General features: G+C 33.7%; 2 protein-coding genes across 3 annotated transcripts; both read left to right on the top strand.

The window, feature by feature from the left end:
• Positions 1-379: 379 nt before the first annotated feature.
• Positions 380-4,318, top strand: LOC18592478 (Protein phosphatase 2C family protein). The gene is made up of 9 exons (XM_018126045.2): positions 380-765; positions 1,799-1,941; positions 2,094-2,192; positions 2,346-2,504; positions 2,866-2,952; positions 3,244-3,335; positions 3,578-3,649; positions 3,842-3,980; positions 4,065-4,318. Exons 1-8 carry the CDS (start codon positions 716-718, stop codon positions 3,968-3,970), a joined length of 831 nt encoding a protein of 276 aa, XP_017981534.1. The 5' UTR covers positions 380-715; the 3' UTR covers positions 3,971-3,980; positions 4,065-4,318.
• Positions 4,319-6,264: 1,946 nt separating this feature from the next.
• Positions 6,265-13,565, top strand: LOC18592477 (putative DEAD-box ATP-dependent RNA helicase 29). Of its 2 annotated transcripts, none has more exons than XM_007019234.3 (11): positions 6,265-6,817; positions 7,242-8,403; positions 8,560-8,617; positions 9,719-9,823; positions 10,228-10,273; positions 10,708-10,784; positions 10,947-10,999; positions 11,451-11,532; positions 11,627-11,683; positions 12,302-12,437; positions 13,074-13,565. In XM_007019234.3, the coding sequence occupies exons 1-11, from the start codon at positions 6,442-6,444 to the stop codon at positions 13,292-13,294; spliced, it is 2,373 nt and encodes a 790-aa protein (XP_007019296.3). In that variant the 5' UTR covers positions 6,265-6,441; the 3' UTR covers positions 13,295-13,565. The 2 variants fall into 2 exon arrangements, with proteins under 2 accessions (XP_007019296.3, XP_007019297.3); XM_007019235.3 differs by having other exon boundaries at positions 6,266-6,817; positions 10,222-10,273.
• Positions 13,566-26,600: the final 13,035 nt, after the last annotated feature.

The raw sequence follows: 26,600 nt of genomic DNA, 5'->3' as shown, positions 1-26,600 counted from the left end.
AAATTAAAAAATATATTTTTTCAATGAAATCATTTAATGCAATTGAATTTCTTATTTATAAATGTAATAAATCTTACTAATAATAATAATAAAAATATTTCAATGATCATTTGATTAATATATATTTATTATAAGTTTAAATTTTACTAATAATTATAATAAAAAATATTTGTTTTAACACTTAAATAACCCCATCATAATAATAAATATTTTTATCCGAACAATAAAAAAATATTTTTGATAATTTATTTAAATAATAAAAAAATTATTAAAATTTTCTCTAAAATATTTTACATAAAAAAATTTTTATCCTAAGAATTATTTTTCGGTTAATGTGGACCCCAGTATTGCTCACAAAACCAAACTCTTTTCTGTGGGTAAAGTAAAGGCTTAAGGCCATCATCCCCCACCTCTCTCTCTTGCTTTCCTCCCAATACGCGGCACCCTGAGTTTGAAGCTGAAACAGAAATCATAATAATAATAATAATAATAATAAAAGATCGTTTTTGAAAAGGTTGTAAGGAAATTTTGTTACGTGTCTTTTTATCCTAATAGCAACCTGACGGACCCATTCGCCGCCTCTACCTCCTCCTTTTCTCCGCCAGGTGGGGATGCCGAGGCTGAGGCTCTTCCTCTTTCTCCACCAGCTGACGCACCGCAACTCCTACCTTCTACCTTTGAACCACCACCACAGCAACCGCCTCAGTCAGACCTTATGATATCCTCTAGGAACCCCGACGCCCTCTTTAGCGGTGGCGGCATCAGGTTCTCCCATTTCCCTTTTCTTTTTCTTTCTAGTTTCTACTAAGTAATCTTTTAATGTTAGCAGATAGAGGAGTATCACTTACTAAAATAATATATATATATATATATATATTTTTTTTTTTCTTTTGTATTGGATGATCAATTTAGAAGAAAGAAAAAATATTAGACATAATTTGTCTGCAAAAGTGGTGAATTATTCTAATTTTCTTTTTGTTAATTCCAAGATATATACTTATCATATAATTATAATTTTAAGTAACTCATGTTTGGTATAGTCTTTCGTGCTAAGGGTTATAATATTTTTCAATTTGCAGAAATGACTTTTTATCAATTTCAATGTACAAGTACAGTTCAGGGACCTTTATTATTTCAAATGGGGAATTTCTGTTCATATGGCTCTGCAAATGATGCACTTGCTGGCAATAATTTTATGCTAGATACTACTCTCACCAAGCATTTTATCTGAGTTAATTGTGTTATGCACTTTGCCCTTTTAATTGTTAAGTAAAATAGTTATAGCCTTTTTAATACATCAACTGGTTTTAGTTCAGTCAATCTAGCTGTGGTGGGATGTTTCTTAGTGTGTGGGACTTAAGATCCGGGAGGAGTGCATAATGATTTTGTATTTAATCTTGTATCCTAAGAAATAGGATTTAGCTGATTGGCTTTTAATGTGTATGAATATTTTGCAATGTTATTGTATTACTCTTCCAAATTTGATGGATACACCTGTTTCATGTTGATCGAAAATGGGTTTGTATAAGATCTCAAATTCCAAGCATAAATTAAAATAAAAGGAAGATCCAATTGAATTTGACACTTGGTCTCTGTTGTGGCAAGGTTCTTAAATGGTGAATTGTGTGAATGATCAGATTTAAACTTCTGAAATTTTAAGTGCCTGTTAGTTCTGTGAAATCATATAAGTTACATTTTTTTCTTTGAAATTTTGTGGACAAAACTGTATATGAGAGGCTATTTGATCCTTCAAATGGAATGTTACATGGCAACTAAAATGTTATGGTTCTTTTGCCAGCTTTCTCACTGGAAGTCAAAGTGCTAAATTCAGCTATGGATATTCCAGTTTCAAGGGCAAAAGGGCTTCAATGGAGGATTTCTACGAAACAAGGATATCTGAAGTTGATGGTCAGATGGTTGCCTTTTTTGGTGTTTTTGATGGTATGTCCCCACTTCTATGCCATTATTGCTAATGCGTTACATTGTTGTCTTCACATTATTCTTTACAAGCTACTATATTTTATGGTTTCAAATGCTGGTGCATGTGGTGGTTTATTATTGATTTGCTTTCATATTTTTCCCCTCTGATATAGGTCATGGAGGTTCAAGAACTGCCGAGTATCTTAAAAACAACCTTTTCAAGAATTTGAGCACACATCCTGATTTTATGAAGGACACAAAGACAGCTATATGTATGAAGTTGAAGTTTTCACTTTATTATATGCTGGGGAATTCCTTGATCTTGTTTGTTTAGACATGTGGAAACATATATGTATATTTTTGTGTTATGCCAATGGATGTATATTTCTTTGTGGATATTCAGTAGAACAAGCTTTTGATTGCAGTTGAAGCATTTAAACAAACTGATGAGGATTACCTCAATGAAGAGAAAGACCAGCAAAAAGATGCTGGTTCAACCGCGTCAACTGCTGTATTATTGGGTGACCGGCTGCTTGTTGCAAATGTTGGCGATTCTAGAGTGGTTGCCTGTATGGCTGGATCAGGTTGCTGTCTTTTCTGCTAAGGCTGGGACTTGTTAGGATCATTTAGTCTAAGAATTGTTATGGTTAAATATTCAGACTTAAAAGGAATGTAACAAATGAAATGAGAATAAAAATTAATTAGTTCTGTGGCTCATATACCATCAAGTAATAGCTTGATGGTTGTTACATGTTAGAGATGCTATTATCCTGTTAGCTACTGAGACGCTTTGAAGGCTTTGGCTTGAACTATTTCTCCACCATTTGAAAGTACAAATATATGACGTCTGGATTTTACCTTACTGTATAAGCTTGAGAATATATGACAAAAACTTGAATTCTGTGGTTTTTAAACATTGGTTGAGTATATTTGTGCTTTCTGCAGCTGTCCCTCTGTCTACTGATCACAAGCCTGATAGATCTGATGAACGCCAAAGGATTGAAGAGGCTGGAGGTTTCATCATTTGGGCAGGTAAATACACCTTTTTGCAGTCATTCATTCCCACATCTTTTCTATCAGATTGCATTCTCTGTATGCTTGTACTGTCATGCTGATGCATTTTCTTGGTTTCAATGTAGTCCTCTATGGACTAAAGGTTTTCATTGTGTAACTTAAGAATTTTCTTGTTCGGGTTATGAATTTGTTTTGCACTTCATTGCATTAAACTAGTATAGATTTCAGTGAACTGCTTTAGTATTTTCTGCATAATTGGACTGAAATTTGTGTTGAAGATTTTCCTGATGTGATTCAAAACTATTTTAGGGACCTGGCGTGTTGGTGGCGTTCTTGCTGTTTCTCGTGCATTTGGCGATAAACTGCTTAAACCTTATGTAGTTGCTGAGCCTGAAATTCAGGTGGTGTTCAGGTTTACATAATCTGAAAGTTTGTATTTTTCTTTCAGTCAATTAAGTTTGGTGTGAAAAAATGTGGCAACAGGTGCAACTCGAGGCAACTGAACCAATTATTAGTTTTCAACTGCTAAAGTTTCCTTTGTCTGCTGAGAAAGCATTCTCTCTCTCTCTCTCTCTTTTAATTGGAATCATAGCAAACTTTTCATCTAAAAGTACTTAGTATTGTTTACCTTACCAATGCTCAGGAAGAAGAAATTGGTGGTGTAGATTTCATAATCATTGCAAGTGATGGGCTTTGGAATGTCATATCTAATAAGGTGAGCATTTTTACAACATTTATTTCTTTTTCTAAACAAAAGAAACATAGAGAAACTTTGTATTGATTTTTTTGGTTGTATTTAGCATTCCATAGTGCAACATCCATAGAGAGGCCTTATTTCTCAGTAGTTGTAAATTGGTAATTAACTTTTATGGAATCTAATCACCTTGATGTGTTCTCTTACTTGCAGGATGCTGTGGCCTTAGTGCAGGACGTAACAGATGCAGAAGCTGCAGCTAGAAAACTTATAAAAGAAGCTTATGCACGAGGGAGCTCGGACAACATTACCTGTGTTGTTGTCCGGTTTGACAGCTCGTGAACTTATTGAGGTTGTAATTTATCTGTAAATGATCACATCTCTATCTTGCTCTCCAGACGAAGCACTTTTATTATCAGTATTCTTTGTGTCTCAGGCGTTGAAGACTATTGCATGCAACAGAAGCAAGAAAATAGGAGTTTCTATGGATGCAAAATTGAGCTCCCTTCGGACATTGTGGTAGTTGACTAGTGCAAGAGATTCCGAATCATTGGTTATTGAGTGTTGTATGTGTTTGACACTTGGTTTGTTATAATTACCTAGCAATCAGCTCATGTAAAATTACTGATGTAGCTTTGAGACATTTGGAGGCTTCGATACAAGCCCTAGATAATCAAATTGTTTTCTCCATATTTCAATCTTTATTTCTTGCCCCCCCCCCACCTTTTTTTTTTTCAAAGTGCCATATAAGCAACCACATCAAATTTAGGTATAACCATTTTCGCACTTTGCTTTGGTGAAATTGTTAGTGAGAATTTCCAACAGCTTAGTTGAGTTGGATTGGATTTTGAGCATATATAGTGGAATGGATTGTTTGAACAGAGTGAAATTTTTGTGACCAGGTCTGGTTGTGGATCAAGAAGAAGAGGAAGGTTAGGCAGAAAAGTCATTGTTGAGGGAGATTTCAATCAACCTCTCATGAAATGATTACTGTTTGGAATGCCCATTTAGTTGAGACAGTGTCCTATCGATGGAATAAGGGAAACCGGATTAGTTGATTCATTCCTTCGACTAAATATATCATTAATAGTTTTGAAAAAGTAGAGAAAAAGCAGTTTTTTTACACAATTCTTGACACTGAAATCGCCTGTCTTACTTTTACTTTTTGCCAATACTTGTGTTTGTTCTTCAATTTAATAAATGTTATCAATGTACCAAAAAGACAAAGAATTAAATAAATACGACACCAGTGTTAAAATAAAAAATTGTATTGTAATGCTTTTAATCCATTTCTAAGGCCCATGAACCTTTCAGGGCCGACTTTAGACCCAAAATCTGGAGACAGAAAACCCCTCACTGCACGTTTGGTACAGGGAATAGCTAAGCTATTCCCTGTCTATTTTCAAAGGAATAGCTTACCTCTGTTTGGTATGGTAATATCACAAAGAATAACTATTACTTAGTAATAGCTATTCTCTCAAAAGAGGTAAAACTCAGGCTTAGTTAAACCCGAGGCTCCCCATGGTTTTTGCTATTCCGTGACCATGGGAATAGCTTTGAATTATGATATGACTAAAATGCCCCTTACTGTTTATAAATATTACAACCCTAGACCTATATATATATATTTTTTCTCATTTTCTCATTTTCTTTCTCTCTCTTCCCCCATTCTTTCCTCTCTTATTCTCTCTCTAAGTGGCATCAACGCCGGAGATGATGTTAGCGGCGGCGGCGACGGCAGCGAAAGCGGCGGCGGCGACGGCAGCGAAAGCGACGGCGACTGCGACGGAAGCGGCTGTGACGGCGATTTTATGACCGAATATGGTCGGACCAGGTTACGCCGGAGATTTGGCCAGATCTGGCACTCAACGGCCAGATCTGGCAGCGGGAAGCACTGGATCTGGTGCTTCCCGACCAGATCCCACGGTTGGATCTGGCACTCCACAGCCAGATCTAGCCGCGGGGAAGCACCGATCTGGCGCCGTAGTGGCCAGATCTGGCCACAGGGTGCGCCAGATCGGCGTTTTGTTACACCGGTCGCCTTTCCGGCGACCGGCTCATGAAAAAGAAAAAAAGAAAAAGGGAAAAAATAAAATAAAAGAATAAATTATTTATAAAATTTAAAATATTAATATTTTGTATATAATTTAAACATTATTAATATTAATATAATTAAAATATTAAATATTAATATTTAAACTATTAATGTTTTATTTATTAAATTATTAATATATTAAATTTTTAATGAATATAAAAATAAAAATTATTAATATTTTTAATAATAATAATATTAAATTATAAATAAAATATTATTAATTAAAATATTAGTAATTAAATTATATTAAAATATTTATATTTAAATTATTAATTATTAATATTTTAATTAATTATAAATTATTAATATTTAAAAAATAAAATAAAAATAATTAAATATAATAAAGGGTATTTTTGTCTTTTTATTTTCTATTCCTTTCCTATTCTAAAGCTATTGTTACCAACCAAACACTGTAATAAGTCATAATAATTATTCCTACTCTATTCCATTCATCATACCAAATTATATAATACTTATTCTATTCTATTCCCACCTTATTCTATTCCCACGTAATAACTATTCTATTCCATTCCTATCTATTCCACGAACCAAACGTGCCATCAGGGTTTTAGGCCATTGTTAGAAGCAAGTTTTAGTCGGAACTGCCAGCAGAACCAAGAAGCCGACTCTGCCCGTCCGCCGCTTCCTGCTCTTCCTCTCTGTTTGTTACTCCACGAAACATTTTCCTGGAAAAGAAAAACGATAGCAGCAGGCATAGATGGCTGCGCAAAAGGAGCTTCTGGTAAGCTCCAAAGCGGAGCTTAAACGGAAACAAAAAGAAAAGAAAAAGGCCAAATCAGGCGGATTCGAGTCGCTGAACCTAAGCCCTAATGTCTACAGAGGAATCAAGCGGAAGGGGTACAAAGTCCCTACTCCAATTCAGCGCAAGACCATGCCGCTTATTCTCGCTGGAAACGATGTCGTTGCCATGGCACGGACAGGCTCGGGGAAAACGGCGGCTTTTTTGGTGCCGATGCTGGAGAAGCTGAAGCAGCACGTGCCTCAGGGCGGTGTCCGAGCCCTTATTTTGTCTCCAACTAGAGATTTGGCCTTGCAGACATTGAAGTTCACCAAGGAATTAGGAAAATTTACAGGTTTTTTTTTTAATTTAAAATTTTTCATGAAGTGATTTTTTAACGTTAGTTTTGCATTACTCATAATTTATTTGTTAAATTATTGAATAATTAAAAGGTTGGAAAATTTTGTGAATATCTAAATGCATGGTTTTTTTAGCTTTACAGTAGTAAGAGTAATAACCAGACAGAACCTTAGCTTCTTCCCGTTAAAATTGATTAGGTTGCTTTGTGTTGAGTTTGAGAGACTACTAAGGGTTGTAAAACGTAAAGAAAATTCAATAAAATAGCATTAATGATAGAAAAAAAAAATCCTAAGATGACACCCACATTATCTTAAACTGATTGCAATATTGCTAAGTTTTTATAACTGACTAAGAATTTGTTTTTGATTGGCCTGCCATCGTTAATGCCAACTTATCAAAAGCTGTTGTCTTTGTTGTAGATCTTTGTATTAGTTTGCTTGTTGGCGGTGATAGCATGGAAAACCAGTTTGAAGAGTTAGCACAGAACCCTGATATTATTATTGCTACTCCTGGTAGACTGATGCACCATCTAACAGAAGTTGACGATATGTCACTTCGTACAGTGGAATATGTGGTCTTTGATGAAGCAGATTCTCTCTTTGGCATGGGTTTTGCTGAACAATTGAATAAAATCCTTACCCAGCTTAGTGAAAACCGTCAGACCTTGCTCTTTAGTGCAACATTACCGAGTGCCCTTGCTGAGTTTGCTAAGGCTGGTCTGCGAGACCCTCAGCTTGTGCGGCTTGATTTGGAAACCAAGATTAGCCCTGACCTAAAGCTTATGTTTTTCACCTTACGCCAGGAAGAAAAACATGCAGCATTGTTGTATTTGGTAAGGGACCATATCAGTTCTGATCAGCAAACTTTGATATTTGTTTCTACAAAACATCATGTGGAGTTCCTTAATATTTTGTTTAGAGAAGAGGGTATCGAGCCTTCTGTATGTTATGGTGATATGGATCAAGATGCTCGGAAAATTAATATATCAAAATTCAGATCTAGAAAAACTATGTTGCTTGTTGTGACAGATGTTGCAGCTAGGGGTATCGACATACCATTACTTGATAATGTCATCAACTGGGACTTCCCTCCAAAACCCAAAATTTTTGTTCATCGAGTGGGACGAGCAGCAAGGGCAGGTCGGACTGGTACTGCATTTTCCTTCGTGACATCTGAGGATTTTCCATACCTTCTAGATCTGCATCTATTTCTCTCAAGACCAATCAGGGCTGCACCTACTGAGGAGGAGGTTTTGCAGGGTATGGATGGAGTAATGAATAAAATTGATCAAGCAATTGCAAATGGAGAAACTGTTTATGGGCGTTTCCCTCAAAAAATTATTGATCTTGTTTCAGATAGGGTTAGGGAAATGATTGATTCATCTGCAGAACTGAATAATCTGCAAAAAACCTGTACAAATGCTTTTCGCTTGTATTCAAAGACTAAACCTTTACCTGCACGGGAGTCCATTAAAAGAGCAAAGGATTTGCCTCGTGAAGGGTTGCATCCAATCTTCAAAAACATTCTGGAAGGAGGTGAATTGGTGGCACTTGCATTTTCTGAACGCTTGAAGGCTTTCAGGTAATTGATATAACAGCCTTTCATCTGCAATATATTTGTGCTTAATGTTTAAGTTCTCTGTCACTTTGGGCTTTTGTGTGTTTTCCCTTTTCACTTTTAATTTGTAAGATTCTGAAGCTGCAAAATTTTAACTCTACAATTACTGATTTACACCAGACCCAAGCAGACCATTTTGGAAGCTGAAGGTGAAGCTGCTAAATCAAAGCATTCGCAGGTAACTCTGCAATTTTTATTTGTGGCGTTTTCTTTCTATTGTCATTGAGTACTTTCTTAGTACATTAGTTGCCTTTTTTGCTTTTGGCTCCTACCTAGTCTGAGTCCTCTGCCTTTTCTTTCTTTCTTGCATTAGTTCAAGCTAGTGTCCTAGACAATTATGCCGCACTCCTTGTCAATTTTTCACTGACCTGAATGTGCAATCTGTAGTCTGAGATGGGCACTTACATGAATGCATCAAGGCATATAATCAGAGCTTAAAAGATCTTTCCAACCTAAATATTATGAATTTTTGTCCATTCTGTATCTTTTATGCTTTAGTCTCTAAAATGTTGTATTAGATTAATACGCTGAGAATATGGTGAAGCATTCCTGTCCTCTATTTTCTGCACACTATCATGTTGAAAAACCACAATGGTTTGCATTGTGTTTGGTTTAAATTGGTCAAAGTTGACCAATAGCAGATGAGATATGCCAAAACCAGTGAAAAAGACCTGAGGATCATAATGATGAAAATGAAGTAGAATTTGGTGCAAAGTTTATTTGGAAAACTTATACAGGATATTAAGGAGCCAAGTAGCGACAATTGCTTGTTCTTAGTGATTAAAAGAACTTTTGCATGCCAAAAGAGAGGGATCCCTTCAAACCTAAACTGGAAACTTTCTCATTATGTTTAATTGAATTGTTTGCATTCCTATTATTGAATTTCTAGACATCCCCATGAAGGAAAGTCGTAGAATGTTGAGGCAATCCTTTCCCTCATTTGGGGACATGATTTCTTTCTGCCAAGTCTTCCAACCTAATTGCACAATGAATCTCATAAGATTTGGAGTTGGTCATGGCATTGCCATATTTGCAATGTGGTTTTCTACTTGTTCCTCTCCCCGGGCCAAATGTTCTTTCCTCACTTTTATAAAGCAATGCAATAATTTCTTGACGGTCACATGAACTATTTGTGCTATATGATGTGAATTTTTTTCCTTTACCTTTGTGTATATCTTCCAAATATCTTTTTTATTTTTATATGTTTTCTTCATAATATTCAAAATGCTGCTTCTTCCCTCATTTAATATATTACATTGGAATTACGGCTTAATTGTAGGGTTCCTCAAGTCAGTGGGTCGATGTGATGAAGAAGAAGAGAGCTATACATGAGGAGATAATTAATTTGGTTCATAAGCAGCGCTCTAGCAATCATGTGGACAAGGTTAGTTTGGTGTTTGCAAAATGATGGTTGCATAACATTATACTTATTGAGTATTTGCTACCCACCCCACACACAAACTACACTTCTGATACCTTTATAGAATTCGTATCTGGTGTATAATTTTTCTGGCTCATTGCTAGACCTTTTAGTCATTTTTGGAATTATTTCAATAGTATGATCATTTTTGTGATCTATTTTCAAATTTCATGGTTGTTTTAAGAGGTCCTGAATCATGGTTTTGGAGAAAAAGGTTGACTTAGACCTATTGTAGTTACAGACATGGTTGATTATAAATGGTTTGAGCTTTTCTTTCAATGTTTTTATTGGAAATTAATTTTTTCAGTTTTTATTATGTCTCATTTTGTCTGTTCCTTGCTATTTAAGTTCATATTTAATAGTTGCAGGAAGGTCAATCTGAAGTTACTGCTTCGAAGATAAAGGAGATAAAAGGTTTTTTTCCTTTCCAGTTTTTAATTTATTCCTTCTAATTAGAGCTCTCTTTCTCTTTCCAACTGAATACCATGTGTTCATAGAGTGTTTATTTTATTTATTATCTATTTATATGGAGTGGAAGGGTGAAGAGGGTAACAGGAACTACATCTTATGATTGGAATGGTTGAGCTCATAAGAAATATTCTATGATCTTATGACACAGGTTTGTTGGCCAAATGTGAGATCCCTTTTCAAGTGGGGTAAAAGGAAACCAACACTTAACCAATGAGTAAAAGTCAGTAACAAATAGTTAAACAAAAATACATGTAACTAACTGTGTTTGTCCTAACAATTATATTTATAAATTAATAAATGATAGGTCTTCTCAGAGAATTTACTCTTTTCTGTTTCGTTCGAGATAAAAAGTTTTTATTCTCTTTTGTATATTTTAGAAGCTCGCGGTTCTAAAAGAAAGGCAACAAACTTCAAGGATGAGGAGTATTATATAAGTTCTGTGCCAACAAATCATGTACGTTACATTCATATCTTCCAACAGAAATTCTTTTCAATTGTGGTCTCAGATTGCCAATAATATACTATTGCTGGTTGTATTTCTAATGTGAACTTTGAGTTTTGTTTTAACGTGTGAAATCTGCTAACTAGTTTGTGTGCATATTGCTATCACTTTCAGCATATGGAGGCTGGTCTCTCAGTAAGAAGTAATGAAGGGTTTGGATCAAATAGGTAAAGTTCATATCCTGATATTTTCTTAGCTCATTTTGCATGTTGGTTCTTCCCCCTATCCTTGTGAGGAGTTGGTGATGTACAAATTTAAATTTCCTGGAAGAGATTGGATGGATGCAAGTATTTTGATGCTAGAGAATGCTTCATTATAAGTCATTAAGTTTATCATGCCATCTAAATTCCTTGTATAGTTGATGTCTTTTTGAGTCTTATCTGACCTCATTCTGTGTCTCACTTTATATCTGGTAATCACATTTACATTTGCATATGTTGCAGTGGAAGAAGATTCTGCTTTAATCAAGATGTGCATCTATGCTCTTACGCAGTATGAGAAAACAAAAATTAATAAAAAATTACTGTTTAAATTTGAAACATTATGCATGTACTTTGGGACTTAATTCTCCTGTCTGCAATGGTTGCACATATACTAAAATAATTTTTGTATTTGCAGGTTGGATTCTGCTGTCCTGGATCTTGTTGCTGATGATGGTGAAGGTTTGCAGAAACAAAAATCCAGATTTCATTGGGATAAGGTGCTTGGAGCAATTTGAATACTGATCTTTTTTAAGCTATATAAACTACTTTTTTTGGTTTTTAATTCAAGTCATACGAACCTTTTATGTGCAGAGGAGTAAAAAGTATGTCAAATTGAATAACAGTGAACGTGTTACAGCTAGTGGGAAGGTAATTTTTATTGTTGATTCTATTTGTGCCTGTCTTTCTGGATGATCACTTCCCTTTAGTTTCAACTTTCAAGCTTGTTGCTTTAAGATACGTTGGATGCCATCTCAACCATAGCCAGTGAACAATTCTGTTGCTATATTGAGCTAATGGCAATGCTCATTCTGTCATTCAAATACATCCCTGGCATTTTGGCTTCAGTCTCTGATGACTTTATTGACTGCTTTTATACCCATTGGTCATTTTGGTGCATGTGGCAGCAAATTTTTTTCTACCTTTCAATTATAAATAAGTTATTCTTGATGCTATTGATATTGTGTCATATATGTTAAGCAAGGTCTTCCAGGTAGTAAACAATGCTACTTTGATGGCTTAGACCTATAGTTGTAACTGATCTTATCAACTAGCTTTCCAATGAATCTATGCCAGGTCTTTCTCGTCCTTCACAAAAGAACATTGAGAGTTGTGAGATAACTTTATTGGGATTGTCTATAATTATTGTCAGGATGAAGGTGTAGTTTATTGATGAGGGTTTTTAATGATTCATGCAAAGATGGTGGACTAGCTCAGTAACTAACCTGGTGGTTTGGGACCTCTCACATTACTTTCTGTTGTTTGCAGGTTAAGACGGAGAGTGGTGCAAAAGTAAAAGCTCAGAAAACAGGAATATACAAGAAGTGGAAAGAACGATCTCACAGAAAAGTATCTCTCAAAGGAACAAGTAATGGAGAGAATCCTGAGACAGCAAACTCATCAGGTAGGGCCCTGATTCCCCTTTTTTTCCCCTGTTCTTTTTCTTGGATACTGATGTGCTCCAATTTATTACTACTATATGTCCCAGATTAGTTCCTTGTAGCCATATGCAACATACACTTGATAGTGGATTTGATTTTTTCTTTGGTTCTACATCTCTTCTGTTTTTAGCCACGTGCTTAAATCTTTCTATCTGCTCTTTGCAAACTAATTCAGCTTCTGCTCATTTTTAAATTGTTTCTGCATTGGCCATAATGTTTGTGGCACCTTATCCAAGTTTTCTTTTTTTAGCTGCTTAACTGGACTATTACATCATTCTCCCAACATGATACTAGCTGTTAATATGGGACTTTCTCAGTTATCAAATTTGCACTGTAGGTAGAAAAATAAACATGCACAGTGCTTTTACAAACAGTTGGATGGTTGAACAAGTAACATTGTACTTTCTATGGAATGATAATAGTGCCAAATCTGTCATTACATTTATCACTTTCCATTTCTCAAAATTGAATGTTGCCTGTAATGGCAGTTAGCCATCCCTCTTTGTGTTGTCTGCAACTGTGATACTTGTTTATAATGCTGCTAGTCTTGTGATGATAGAATGAATCTATTATTTATTTGGGCAAACAATATCATGCAGGAGACTATCGATTACGAGGTAATGCTAGAAAGTTTAGAGGGAACAAGAAATCACAGCACTCTGTGCCTAATGCTCATGTGCGTTCAGAAATTAAAGATCTTGAACAGGTGCGAAAGGAAAGGCAGAAAAAGGCAAGTAAGATATCATTAATGAAGGGCAAAGGCAACAAGAACAAAGGTAAAAAATCTGGTAGGAGTGGTAAAAGAGGAAAGTCCAAGTAGCAGAAGCTTGTGAGATTCAATTGCCAAGACATCATTGCAGAGTCACTGAGAGCAGATGACATATGATATTGGTGGTCACTAGCAAAAAGTTTTGAGCTTCCAACAATTGTTTTAATGGCACAACGGATGCTCATTCTCTTTTATTATATCCAGTTATATGGGCTGTGTTTATATATATGCCACACAAGGCTTTTTTCCCTCTTCAAGTAAGGGCATGTTCATCCTCTGTACCTTCTTCTCACATAAATGGCATTGTTTGGTTCATTTGTAAGTGCTGGAATGACTATTTTTGGAGAAACTGGGAAATGGTTATTACCGACTATTTCACCAGAGCTCGAATAGCCAAAAAAATTTGGTAGACAAAATTACTTTTAATCATTTTGTAAAATTATTACTTTCATATAATTATTCAACTCTAGCATGTAAAACTCTTTGTTTTACTCGTCTTATTCTCTCTCTAAGTGGTGTAGCTGCACAACTGAATTAACAAGTACTCCTTGTTTTTCGCTCAGAGTTCGTTCCTTCCTAGTAATCTAAGTGGCCAAAACTTGTGGAAAAGCTTTAGCATGATCCAGCAATATGATTTATCTTCGTTCATAAACTGAATCGCTGGCCAACTTCCACATCTTGAAAGAAAGGATGAAGAGATTGAAGTTGGAATTTTAAAATTAATAAATACTTGTATTTGTTTGGGTCTTGAGTAGCCAATCTTTTGTCATCTTAAATTGCCCTCTTTTCTATTTTTTTTTCTTGCTTTTAAAAATATATTGTTGATGGCATGCACATTTGACACAATTTACATTTTTCCTGCTAATAGCAATAGTTTGAGGTCTCTCTATTAAAAAAAAAAAATTCTCTAAACTATTTAGGGAAATTCAAATAAACTTTTATATTTTTTTTTGCGTTTAAATTTGTGTATTTTTATTTTGAATTAAATAAGTTTTTATATTTTTATTTTGAGTTAAATAAGTCTTTATGATTAATTATTGATTTAATTAAAATATCATTTATCATTGTATATCACGTGACGCTGACATAACATATTAACATATAATAATTGATTATAATATGACATGTGGACTGATCATAATTGATAATGATGTGACATGGTAATTTGGCACGATAATATAATCATGTGATATTTTTCACATTACACATTAATGCCATGTTAGTGCCATTTGAATATAAAATGCCATATAGATATAAAATGATAAGTGGTATTTTTACTAATGACAATTAGTCAATCATTAATTATAAAAACTTATTTAATCTTAAATAAAAGTATAGGAGTTTGTTTGAACGCAATGAAAGAATAAAAATTTATTTGAATTTTCTTAAATAGTTTGTGAGTTTTTTGAACATCATGCCTAAATTGAAAATGTTTAATATTTGAAATGCAAATTAGTAAAATTTAGTTTTTGCATAAGAATATTCTTAAAAGGATAAAAAAATCCCTATCATAGCCATTTGAATGCTTTTTTGATTTCAAATTTCAATTGCTTGCGTGCAAAGTTGGCATGAAATTCTAGATGTAGGAATGCTAGGACAATGCCGAAAACACTTGATTCATTTAATGAACATGGTTTATATATGTAACGACCCAAACTCAACCACTGGCCCAACAACTTTTTGGACTTAAACCACATGGCCTTCAAAAGCTTAAGTTCAAGTTGCTAGTAGTGATGAGTTTGGATTGTTATATAGATCTTAACAATCACATTCACATCAGATGTGGGATGTTGGGCATCACAATTTTAAAATACTTTTTTTTTTATAATTGAGGGAGAGGGGATTCGAACGTTACTCTTTAAGCAAGGGGATCATGCACTAACCAATGAGCCAAATGCTCGGATTTGAGTGGGTGAGATTGTGATATCCAAAATCTCACATCTGATGTGAATAAGATTGTTAAGACCTATATAACAATCCAAACCCACAATTACTAGTAACTTGAGCTTAAACTTTGGAGGGCCACATGGTTGGGTTTGGGTCGTTACAATATATATTCTTTTTGGATTCCAAATCCTCTGTCCACATTTTTTGTCCCAACCCTCACAAATTGTCCAATGTTTATATTTTAGGTTAAATTATGTAATTAGTCTCTATATTACACAAAAAGTATAAATTTAGTCTCTATATAATAATTTGTATGAATTGGGACATGACACTTTGATCAAGCTGACATGGCACTAATAGAGATGATGTGCCATAACGTTGACATGGCAAAATGTTTACCTGGTAAAAAAAATGCTAACTCTCCACATGAGTTTAACAAAGAAATTATAAAAAACATCCTACCCCTAAATTAAAAACTAAATGAGATTAACAAAAATACGATTAAGAACTTAAAAAACCGATTAAGAGAGAGAAAAAAAACTTCAGTCGAAAAGAGAGAATCAACTAGTTTTGAATTTGGAATTGAAAGTAGGAAAATAATGGGTTTTCTTTCTTTGTTCTTCTTTGCAGAACAGGCTTCATCTCTCCTTTCTTTCCATACCAATAGAATGAAAGATAAATAAGGTAGAAGTATCGAATGGAGAACTTATTCCACAAGGTAAACTGAAGGACAATGCCAGCAACAAATCTCCAAGGTAATTAAAGTGTCGTGCAATTCCCTAATAACCACAAGCGAGTAGTTTTCCCCCAGTAACCTTTGGAGGCTTACACTATATAAGTGTAAAGTGTCGTGCAATTCCCTAATAACCACAAGCGAGTAGCTTTCCCCCAATAACCTTTGGAGGTTTACACTATATAAGTGCTTCAAGATTCATTTTGAATATATCCTTTTGCTTATTGGCTCCTTTAAATACAATATAATTGATCAGAAATACAAAGTAATTTGCTATTACAGCAGCTATTGTTAGCTACACTTTGTTATTCAAAAGCTACCAAACTTGGATGCTAAATGTGAAAGGAATCCACACTAGATCTCCAAAGACCAACATGAAGCCCACTCTCTCAGCAATTATGTCCCAAGTGGAGGTCATGTACTCCTCATGAACAAAATAGTCTAGGATGTATAACAAAAAAAATTAAATTAAGCATGCCTAAAATTCTGCACCAAAAGAAAAAGAAAGAAAAAAAAGTACTCAAGAACACAAATCTGGATAAAAGAATAAATTAATACATTAAAAAAATTACGTTTTTGGATACTATAAAAGAGAAGCTTTTGAGGCATGGAGTTTTCCTTTGAATTGTTCTTTGCATAGCTTGAGCAAAAATGGCACCTGTATACATGAAGCCCCAAGAACACAAATCCCATACACAAACGTAAACCTAGAGATAATCAGCCAATAGAATACCTTCCAAATTTGCTATAAATGCCAAGAACACATTTATAACCGCAATGCAAATCTTTTGGGTTTCCTTTCTATCAGTATGGATTACTTAGGGAAGGAGTTTGAGATTTATGTTTGAATTACTCATAGAAAGGGAAAACCTGTATGAGATTTCTCCCCAAAAGATGAGCCACGTCAATATTGTGCCATCTCAATATTATGCCACATCATCTCTATTAGTGTCATGTCAACTTGGTTAAAATGTCACGTTATACTTAATGGTCAAATTTAACAATGTTAGAGTTAGGGACTGAAATTAACAAATTGATAAAGTATAAGGACTAAATTCACACAAATTATTATACAGGGACTAAATTTATACTTTTTGTATAATAAAGGGACTAGTTGCATAATTTAATCCTATATTTTATTATTGAGTCTTATTTGAGTTTAATTTTTCCCATCCTTTTCTCTTTTACTCTAAATAATCACCTAAGCTAATTGTCAAATATTGTTCTTGAAAACTTTCAAATGTATAATAAGAAAATTTTTTTAACATGACTTAAACTCAAACTCTCAAAATTTCCAAAATTAATAGTCAATTCCAACATTGTTATGATATATAATTAGATTATCACCTACAATAAGTCAAACTACGTCAAATTAAATTTCATTCAACTTCGTTTCTTACCCATAAAGGCAACTTTCAAACTCCATTCACAACCCAAAACATAAGTTTTAACAAACCATTTGATTAAAAAACTGAACCAAAGAACTTATACAATCTTAAAGCTAAAAGCTTAAATCATTCATAATTGTAATCTCTCCTTTCTTTTCTCTTTTTTAGAAAACTTATCTAAGATTAATTATTCAAGGAATCCAAAATCATATAGAATAACATCTTTTATGGCGACTACGATGGTCCAAACACAACAAGAACAGCAAAAGCAGTGCTAGCAATAGTGGTTGGGTTGTGGGTGTTAGAGAATGTGGAAAGTTTAGTGGTTGGGAAGGAAGGGTTAGTAGTGGTGCTTGGGGTGGCACTGCCATTTGTGGCTACTATGGATGGTGGGTATTGGGTACCCTATTTGTCTTGGTGGGGAGAAAGAAAAGAATGGAGAGACTAGAGAGAAATAGGAAAAAAAATGATAAAAGAGAAAAAAATAGAAACCAATATTAACTTAATAATTGAAAAATAGACGTGGAAATTTGTGAGAATTGGGACTTGAAATGGAGTAGAAAATAGGGACAGAGGATTTGTGGAGAGGTGGAATGGAAATTTCCTATCCCGTCTTTGTGCTCTTTATTTATGCCCTGTCGTTTTTGTCACATAGAAAAATACAAAAAAACCAAAAGAATCACATTTCCTTGATATCTTTATGGTTTGCCTTTTCTCATTTTACTATGTATTTAACAAAAAAAAAAAAAACACAAGTAAAATGCTTGGATTAAGAATAAAAAAATGAACCATTGAATTTTTTTTGAAAAGAAAAATAACAAAAAAGTAACATCAATTGATTAAATGTCAAATTCTCTCTCTCAGGCGACAACTTCCTCTCTCGTACATCTTCAACCCAAGTTTCGGCCAATGGACAGTAGCTGGATCCTCTTGAAAAATCATCGGCAATGATGCCTCCACCTGTTTCCCCTAAGGTGATCAAAAAAATCCTTCTTGGCCACCATTACTAATGAAAAAATGCCAATCATCCCTATCAATCGTGAGCTTGAACGTTATAAAAATAAACCAATAGTTGTTTTCTTTTCTGGAGAAATCGAAGAGTTATCATAACCTTTCAAGTTTTCTATCATTGGGAAGTTTATAAGCATGCCAAAATGGGAGGTTATTCAACAAGTTTTCAAGGGCATTGGTCTTTTTGGTGCGTATAACATTCGGTGGTTTAACTACAAACATATACTTATTAACTTATTGAATGAGTATGAATATGATTTCAAGAGGATCTGGGGCTACCAAGCATGGTTCATAGCCAATCAAAAGATGGAGGTTTTTAAATGGAGCCTTGATTTGAATCCAGAAAAAACGCCATCTATTGTGCTTGTGTGGATCTCTTTCCCAAACCTAAAACTGCATCTGTTTGAGAAGTCGATGCTTTTAGCAATTGCCAAATCAATTGAAAATCTCTTATATGTCAATGAATCTCCAGCCAATGGAACCAAACCGAGCATGGCAAGGGTTTATGTAGAGTATGATTGTTTTAATCCGCTTGTGGACTCCATTTGAATTCGGGATTTATGATAGACAATCGAGCCTTAATACTGGTGGTTATACGCAGAAGGTTGAGTTCTCCAAAATCCCAAAATACGGCACTCATTCCTCTCACATTGGTCATAATATTTCTAGTTGTTTGGTTCTCGGCAAAAAGCCTAATAAATCTAGAAAATCGAAGGTTTCAGGACCTTCCACTGTGCCACAACAGAATCTGGAATCAAGAGTAGTTTATTGAAAATCCTGATGAGAAAAAAAGAAACTGCAACTCGACATGATGAGAAAAAAAAAGAAACACAGGTGATTGTTGATCAAAAGATTGCCATGCAGTGGAAACAAATAGAAAAAGGCAGTAAAAGTGGGGGCAAAAAATTCTAAAGGTGTAGAAATTATTTACAATGATGCACATAAAATTCCTTTGCTGAAAACAACTAATAAATTTCATGCTATTGCCATTGATGTAAGAGATGAGAAAATGAAGAATAAGTAAGTTAACATATAGAAATCATTGAAAGTCAAGAAAGAAAAAATTTAGGATTTTTTCGATGCATCGAGTGATACTAGAATGCATGAAGATGCTGTTAATACCTTCTCTAATATTGTTCATGATTTATCAGTTGAAGAAAAATTAAAATGTGTAGAAAATAATGCACAAAACATGACTGTGGGGAAAATAAAGAAAGGGAAAAGAAAATATGTCGATTCCCAAGAGAAAGATAATATATTAAAATCTAGGATTATGGATTCATTCAACACTTCATCTGATACCAGCTTGTCTTGTTATTTATTTTTCTTGGGTGGTTTTACTAACCTAGAATACAAAGCTATAATCTCCATCGAGTTGCTTGTATAAATACCTAACTTAATCAGTTCACTATATGTCTATAGCAATTAATTAAATTAAGTTCATTAAGTAAGTGTCATAATGTGGCTATGTATGGGAATTGGTGTACGTGTACTCAAATCACAAATCAGATCACCTAAGTAACATGAACATACACTATTCAAGCCTTAGTCCAATCTAAAATCTCTCTGTCGAGTCTCAATTAGATTCATAAATCAGTTAATTATTGGCCAAGCAATCAAAAGCATTAAGAACATATTTGAATAAAGCAAACCTACACCCATTTATGATAAATAAATGAGAAACTAATACTCAAACTACATATAGAAATCTACCACAATCCTAGAAAGATAATTTAGCTCATAATAACTAATAAAAACAACATCTAAAGAAATTTAGCCATAAATCCAAGTCAAAGAAAATAAAAGAAACACAAAAGTAGAAAAAGAAACTAAGTGTTGAAGCTTTGCAATCTCAATTCTCTCTCAATTTCTCTTTGTTTTCTTGCTTTGTTCTTGGCTCCAAATCTCCATAATAGTTTATTGTTGCCTCCCCTTAAAACCTTTGAAAAAAGGTCTTTTAAATAGGCTCCAAGTAATCTAATTTCCAAAATCTCATCAACTTTTTTTTTTGGGAAAATTGCCTAGCACTGTGGCACCATTTCTCTAGTGCTGCAACTTTGAGCTCTCAGAAAAATTGTAGGGTGAGCTTCATTCCACCAACGCTACAGCCTTGTTCTCCCAGCACTATGGCGATCTATCAATTTCAATCGTGATTTTCACCCTGATCTGCTCTGAACTAGGCAAAGTGATAAACATGAAAGTTTTATCCCTATCTTTAAGCTTTCCAATGGATCAAAATCACATCAATTGAACTTCGAAATTGAAAGATAAGCTCCAAATACTGCATCATGTTCAGTCCATGCATACTAGTGCAATGCTTCTAATCAGACAAATATTTTGACCATGATCCAATCTGAACTGGGAAAAGTGGTCAACATAAAACTTGTAGTTCTTTCTCTTACAAGACTAGTGGTCTAAGAATCACTTCATTGGAGTTCTTTATACAGAGATATGATCAAAATATCACAACATATACGAATAAAGTGATCACTATACTTGTATGGATTTTCATCAAATGAGCCTTTTTCATCAAATTTCCTACAAAAGCAATAAGAGAAATTAAAAATACTACTCTTAAAGTAATTTAAAACAAAATAACTGAAATTAACTACTCAACATGTAATCAAACTTAAACTAGAAAAACACCTAAAATGCTACGATTCAAACCTAAAATCTCAAAGATCTAACTATTTAAGCCCTCAAAATGTGTCAAAATAACTCTATATAATAGAGTTATCATAATGTCCTCGACCAACGCCAACAGCCACAGTGTCACCCATCTTCTGTAGTCTTATTCGAATAAATATTATTCACGAGCAAGACAAGAGCCACCTTTGTTGTGTCTCGTGCTTGTTAAAGGTTGCTATCTCGAAACCTATTAAGCATTTGCTGCAGATTCAAATTATCTTCCCCTTTTCGATCTTTATCGTGAATTCCTTTTGGGATAACCTCATAGGGACGTGAGAAAACATCAGTCATAAGGCCAAACTTCAATCTCGTCACAAGGCAGAACTCACGCTTGGAAAAGCGCGCCTTGGATTTGCCTATGAAAAACCATAACTCATGCTCCATTATGCCATTTTTAGTGATTCTATGCACCATGATGTTATGTAGAAGATCGATGTAGAAGAAGCCTTGTGGATATATGTTCAGCAGCATACCGAAGCATGTATCCTTCACTACATTGTACTCCGTTGCTTGGTGGACCGTGTTGATTTTGAACTATAGGTGTGATCATTATAAATGGGTGTTAACAGCATCGTTGAAGGCCCACTTGTCCCTCGAAACAACAAACGACGCTTTAAGGTTCTCGTACTCCATCTACAACAAAAAACATTTATGCACATGTAAGCTACATGCCATGAACAATAAACCCAAAGAAGCAACATGCCATTTACAAAAAAATATGTTGTTACACATTATGTAGAACAACTTAAATGTTATTACACACCATGTGTAATAATTAAGTAAGTTAGTATATGCCAAGCCCAAAAAATCTTTGGTTGCTACAAGCCATGCTTAAAAATTATTAGTTGTTACATGTTATGCCTAGTAACTAAGTTCTTACATGCCATGACTAAAACCTTAAGTTGTTATACGACAAACAATTTAAACAAATAACGAGACGTAAAAAAAGGAATTCAAACAATGACCCCCTATTTAGCCAAACAATCAGAAATGTTGTTTCCAGATCCATGATGAAGCAACAACATCAACAACAACCCATTAAAAACACAAAAAAAAAAAATCACCATTGACTAACTTACCTTTTTACGTAGGTACAAACTTGTTACAGTGATTGATTACTTTGCTTTAAACTTGTTTGAACACTTTGCTAACTTTGAGAATAAGGAATAAATCAAATGATCTTTGCTTGCGCTCTCAATGTACCTGCCGTTTGGGAATGAGGAATGAATCAAATGACGAATAAAATTGATGCCTCTTCCTTAGCCAAGTAATAAAAAATGATGTTTCCAGACCCATGATGAAGAAGCAAAATCAACAACAACCCACTAAAAAACATAAAAAAAAAAATTCACCATTGATTGACTTACCTCTTTACGTAGGTACGAACTTGCTATTGTGATTGATTACTTTGCTCTGAACTTGTTTGAACACTCTGTTAGCTTTTGGAATGAGGAATGAATCAAACAATCTCAACTTTCTACTCTCAGTTTACCTAGCATTTGGGAATGAGGAATAAATCAAATGACAAATAAAATCAACACTATTTAAAATACCTGGCATTGATATATTTGGCATGGAGTATGAAACGATTTCATTAAGGGCATTTTTGTCTCAAAATACATGGCGTGTCACATTTTCTTAACATGACATGTAACAATATTTTTTTTAACATAACGTGTAACAACAATTTATTCAAAATGGCATGTAGTAAAATTTTTTGAACATGGCGTGTAACAACAATATTTTTCTAGTATGGTATGTATCAACATTTTTTAACATGACGTGTAATAATATTTATTTTCCAAAATGGCGTATAATAATATTTTTTGAGCATGACGTGTAACAACAATATTTTTCAACATGATGTGTAACAATATTTTTTCAACATGGAGTATAATAATATTTTTTCCAAAATGACATGTAATAATATTTTTTTTAACATGGTGTGTAAAAATAACATTTTTTTAACATGACGTGAAACAAATTGTTTTCAACATAGCATGTAGCAAAATATAAGTAGTATTAATTAATAGGATGTAGCTAACATAAAGATTTATTCACATTTACGATCAAACCAAGCTTTAAAATGTGAAAGATAAAGGATATCAGACCATTTCAATTTGGCATATCTTTAATTCCCTTGGCACAGTCAGTAATTTATTGTGAATCTCATATTTCTCTCCCACATTCATGGTTATATGTATTCTAAGCTTTTACAAAACTCTTGCATTCTTTAGGCAATACTTATCCGTTTTCATTTGACCACCAAATGAATAAATTTCAATCACCTTGAGGTGAGATAAGAGACAAGAAAGTACCTTTTCAGGTTGATGCCAGAATAGATCTCCAAAATATTCTTGAACCCAAAAAGATAAAGGAAATCGTAAAAGCTTGGAACTTTACAAATGTGTAGAATAACTGTTAGATATATTTTAATTCATTCATTATGAATGATAAGAGTCTCCAAATTAATTGAACATTCAAGCAACTTAATCAGTCCAATGTTATGCCATTAATTCCTCCTTTTAATATCTATATAGACCAAGTTGTGAAACACATGTACTTGTTTCTTGCATAAACCTAAAGCCTAAAAATACGGTAATAATAATAAAAAGGCAATGCTAGATTATAAATTGCAAAAAAATTATAAATTCAAGATATTATACTACTTAAAAACACAAATCCATCAAGCAAAAATTTACAAGCATCCTTTTCAGGTCTATTTTGAAACAATCAATTATGGGATATTTGTACCAACTATATTTTAAAATGTAGTATTAACAAGTAAAACTCAGTGAACTTACCCGCAGTAAACTATCATTGAAATGAAGTGATCAAACATTACTAATTCCATTAAATAAATTACTTGCAACATCAACATTGACCACATTTGGAAATGCATACCTTAGATCACTCATATTATCTTTGACAATAGAATGTAAGTTTACTAATGAATACTTGTTTAATAAAATACCAGCATATTTGAAGTAGAGAAAACTTGGGGCATCAGTGAGAAAATGAAAAGGTTGATATGAAATATCACCACAATGATGTAAATTCAATCACTTGAGAGAAGGTTTACAAATATTTAACTATATTAGACTTTTGTATTGACCATAAAAGCGCATCAATAACTCTTCAAGCACAAAGAAACTAAACAAAAGCCTTCGAATTGAATTATCATTGACAAAGTCTACATCACTAAGATGGAAAGTCTTCAGACTTAGAATGCAAACGTGAGTAAGAATGGTCATAACAATAGTAGTATAAACATGTAGTTTCAATTTCACAAGTGTCTTATTTATAATGAGACTTGGAGGTAGCATACCACTAAAATCATCTCTAATAGACATCAGTAAATAAAGTTCTTGAACATTTCACCGTAAGAAAAAATATATCCACCCAAAAAGTCTATAAGCATCAAGATCTTCATATTATGTATGAAAATTGATATGAAATTTCTTAATACATTCCACATTATGGAACAACAACACTCTGTCCACAAATTTTATGAACCTATTTGGAGGGTGTGCCTTATTAGAAAAATCAAGAATAGAAACTGAGGAAGAAAGAAACCTCCACCTACTTGATAAAATGGAGGTGCAGACTACATCTTTTGTGAAAAGCATGGACAAGATGTCAAATAGATTTGAATTCAGCAAACCATTGAGTTTGTCAATGTTGTTGTTGCCTTCAAGATGTTGAACAGTGGTTTGGGTGCACTTGAGGCTAGTGGCCATTTGAGGACTTCAATTTTTAAGTGTTTTAGATGAAACTCAAGCAGTAGAAATGATCACAGAGGTTTGAAATAGCTTTTAATCAAATCAATTCAGGCCCTCAACTCAAATAAATTCAAGAATTTGAAATTTCTAAACCTAAGGTTTCATAAGAGATTTTCTTCGATTTTTAAACGAAACAGGTGTTATGGATAGGGAAAATTGCATTTTGATTTATGTTGGATGACTTCTACACTTGCATGCCTACATTCATCATAGTTTGGTTTAATTTTTGTTTTCAATATAGCTGTATGATTGGTCACTTGTTAATATAGCTATTTTTGAAATGGGCTTATGAGATTGACCATTTCTCACAATTTCCTCTTAATGTAGCTATAGGTTGAAAAAAAAAATGTTATTGCTACACACAACGCCTACATTACTAAATGTAGCTACCACACACCATACCAACAAATATAGTTTTTACACGCCATACTAAGTTATTGACACTATTATTACATATCGTGTGTAAATATAAATTGTTAACATGACGTGCCTACAAATTGAGTTGTTATGTGTTACGGCTACATTACCAAATGTTGCTACATGTCATGCCAACAAATAAAGTTGTTACACTCTATGCGTAACAACTGACAGATACGTCTGCATGTACATGAGGTTGATTGAAAGCATCATAGCAAGCAGCATTTGTGTTCATTCTTGTATAAATAACTATGTAATTTAACATGTAAATGAAGTAATTTGTAAGTCATTTTAAAAGTACAGCACAATTATATGAATCCCGAAACACTCATATTTTAGTGAATTCTAGTTCTCCCGTATCATTTTTGACATAAAACCTAAACTCTGTTCTCACTTAGCCAATTCCATTAAGATAAAACTAGCAATAGGAGAAATGAAGATAAATCATTAGACATGTGTCCATTTTTGCTACATTGTATTAGTTACTATGTTAATGGCGATGTTGAAGGCTCACTTATCCCTCAGAACAACAAGTGAAGCTTTAAGGTTCTCGTACTATTTGAAATCCATCTACAACAGAAAATAGTAATGCATAAGTAAGTTACACACAATGAACAGTTAACCAAGAAAAGCTACACGCCATTTATAAAAAAATAAATATTGTTACATGCCAAGTTTATAAATTCTTAATTGCTATACGCAATGTCCAATGACTAAGTTGTTCCACGCCATACTTATAATTCCTAAAATGATACATGAAAAGCCTAAAATTCATTAATTGCTACACACCTTATTCATGAACTTAGGGACATCCCCTGAGTTGTTACATGCACCATGCCCATTTTCTCTCAATATGTTACAGGTCATGTTAACGACATTCGACCCAAATGGGCATGGCTTGTAACATTTATGGGGATTTTAACAACTTCAAATAGCACCATGCAACAACATAATCAACAAATATGACTACTATTATAAAAAAAACCCACTCCAAAAACACATAATACTATGAACAAGTTTGAATTAAAAGCAAGCATTGTAACCCCATTTACACAAAAGTAGCATTCAAAAATCAAAACCCACTAAAACACAGAACAAAAAATTCAAGATTCACTGACTAATTACCTCTTTACGCAGTTATGATCTTGTTTGCTATGAGTAATTACTTTGCTCGAAATTTATTCGAACACTTTGCTAGCTTTGAGAATGAAGAATAAATCAGATGATCATTAATATACTATGCGTTTAGGGTTTAGAAAATAAAAGGGGAGAGGAAAAATCTTCTTGTGTAATATGATGAAGTTTTTTTCAAAATGTCACGTAGCAAATTGTGGGAGAATTATTTTCAAAAGCAGGCACGTGAATGAGGAGTGATTTTGTCTCAAAATATTTTCTCTTAACTAAAAACAGTTAAAATTATGGGGATGGTTATTTTAAAAAATTTATTCTCT

Source organism: Theobroma cacao, chromosome 8, assembly GCF_053813885.1.
Source record: "Theobroma cacao isolate CCN51 chromosome 8, ASM5381388v1, whole genome shotgun sequence".
NCBI lineage: Eukaryota > Viridiplantae > Streptophyta > Magnoliopsida > Malvales > Malvaceae > Theobroma > Theobroma cacao.
This window is presented reverse-complemented; position numbering and strand designations above follow the sequence as displayed.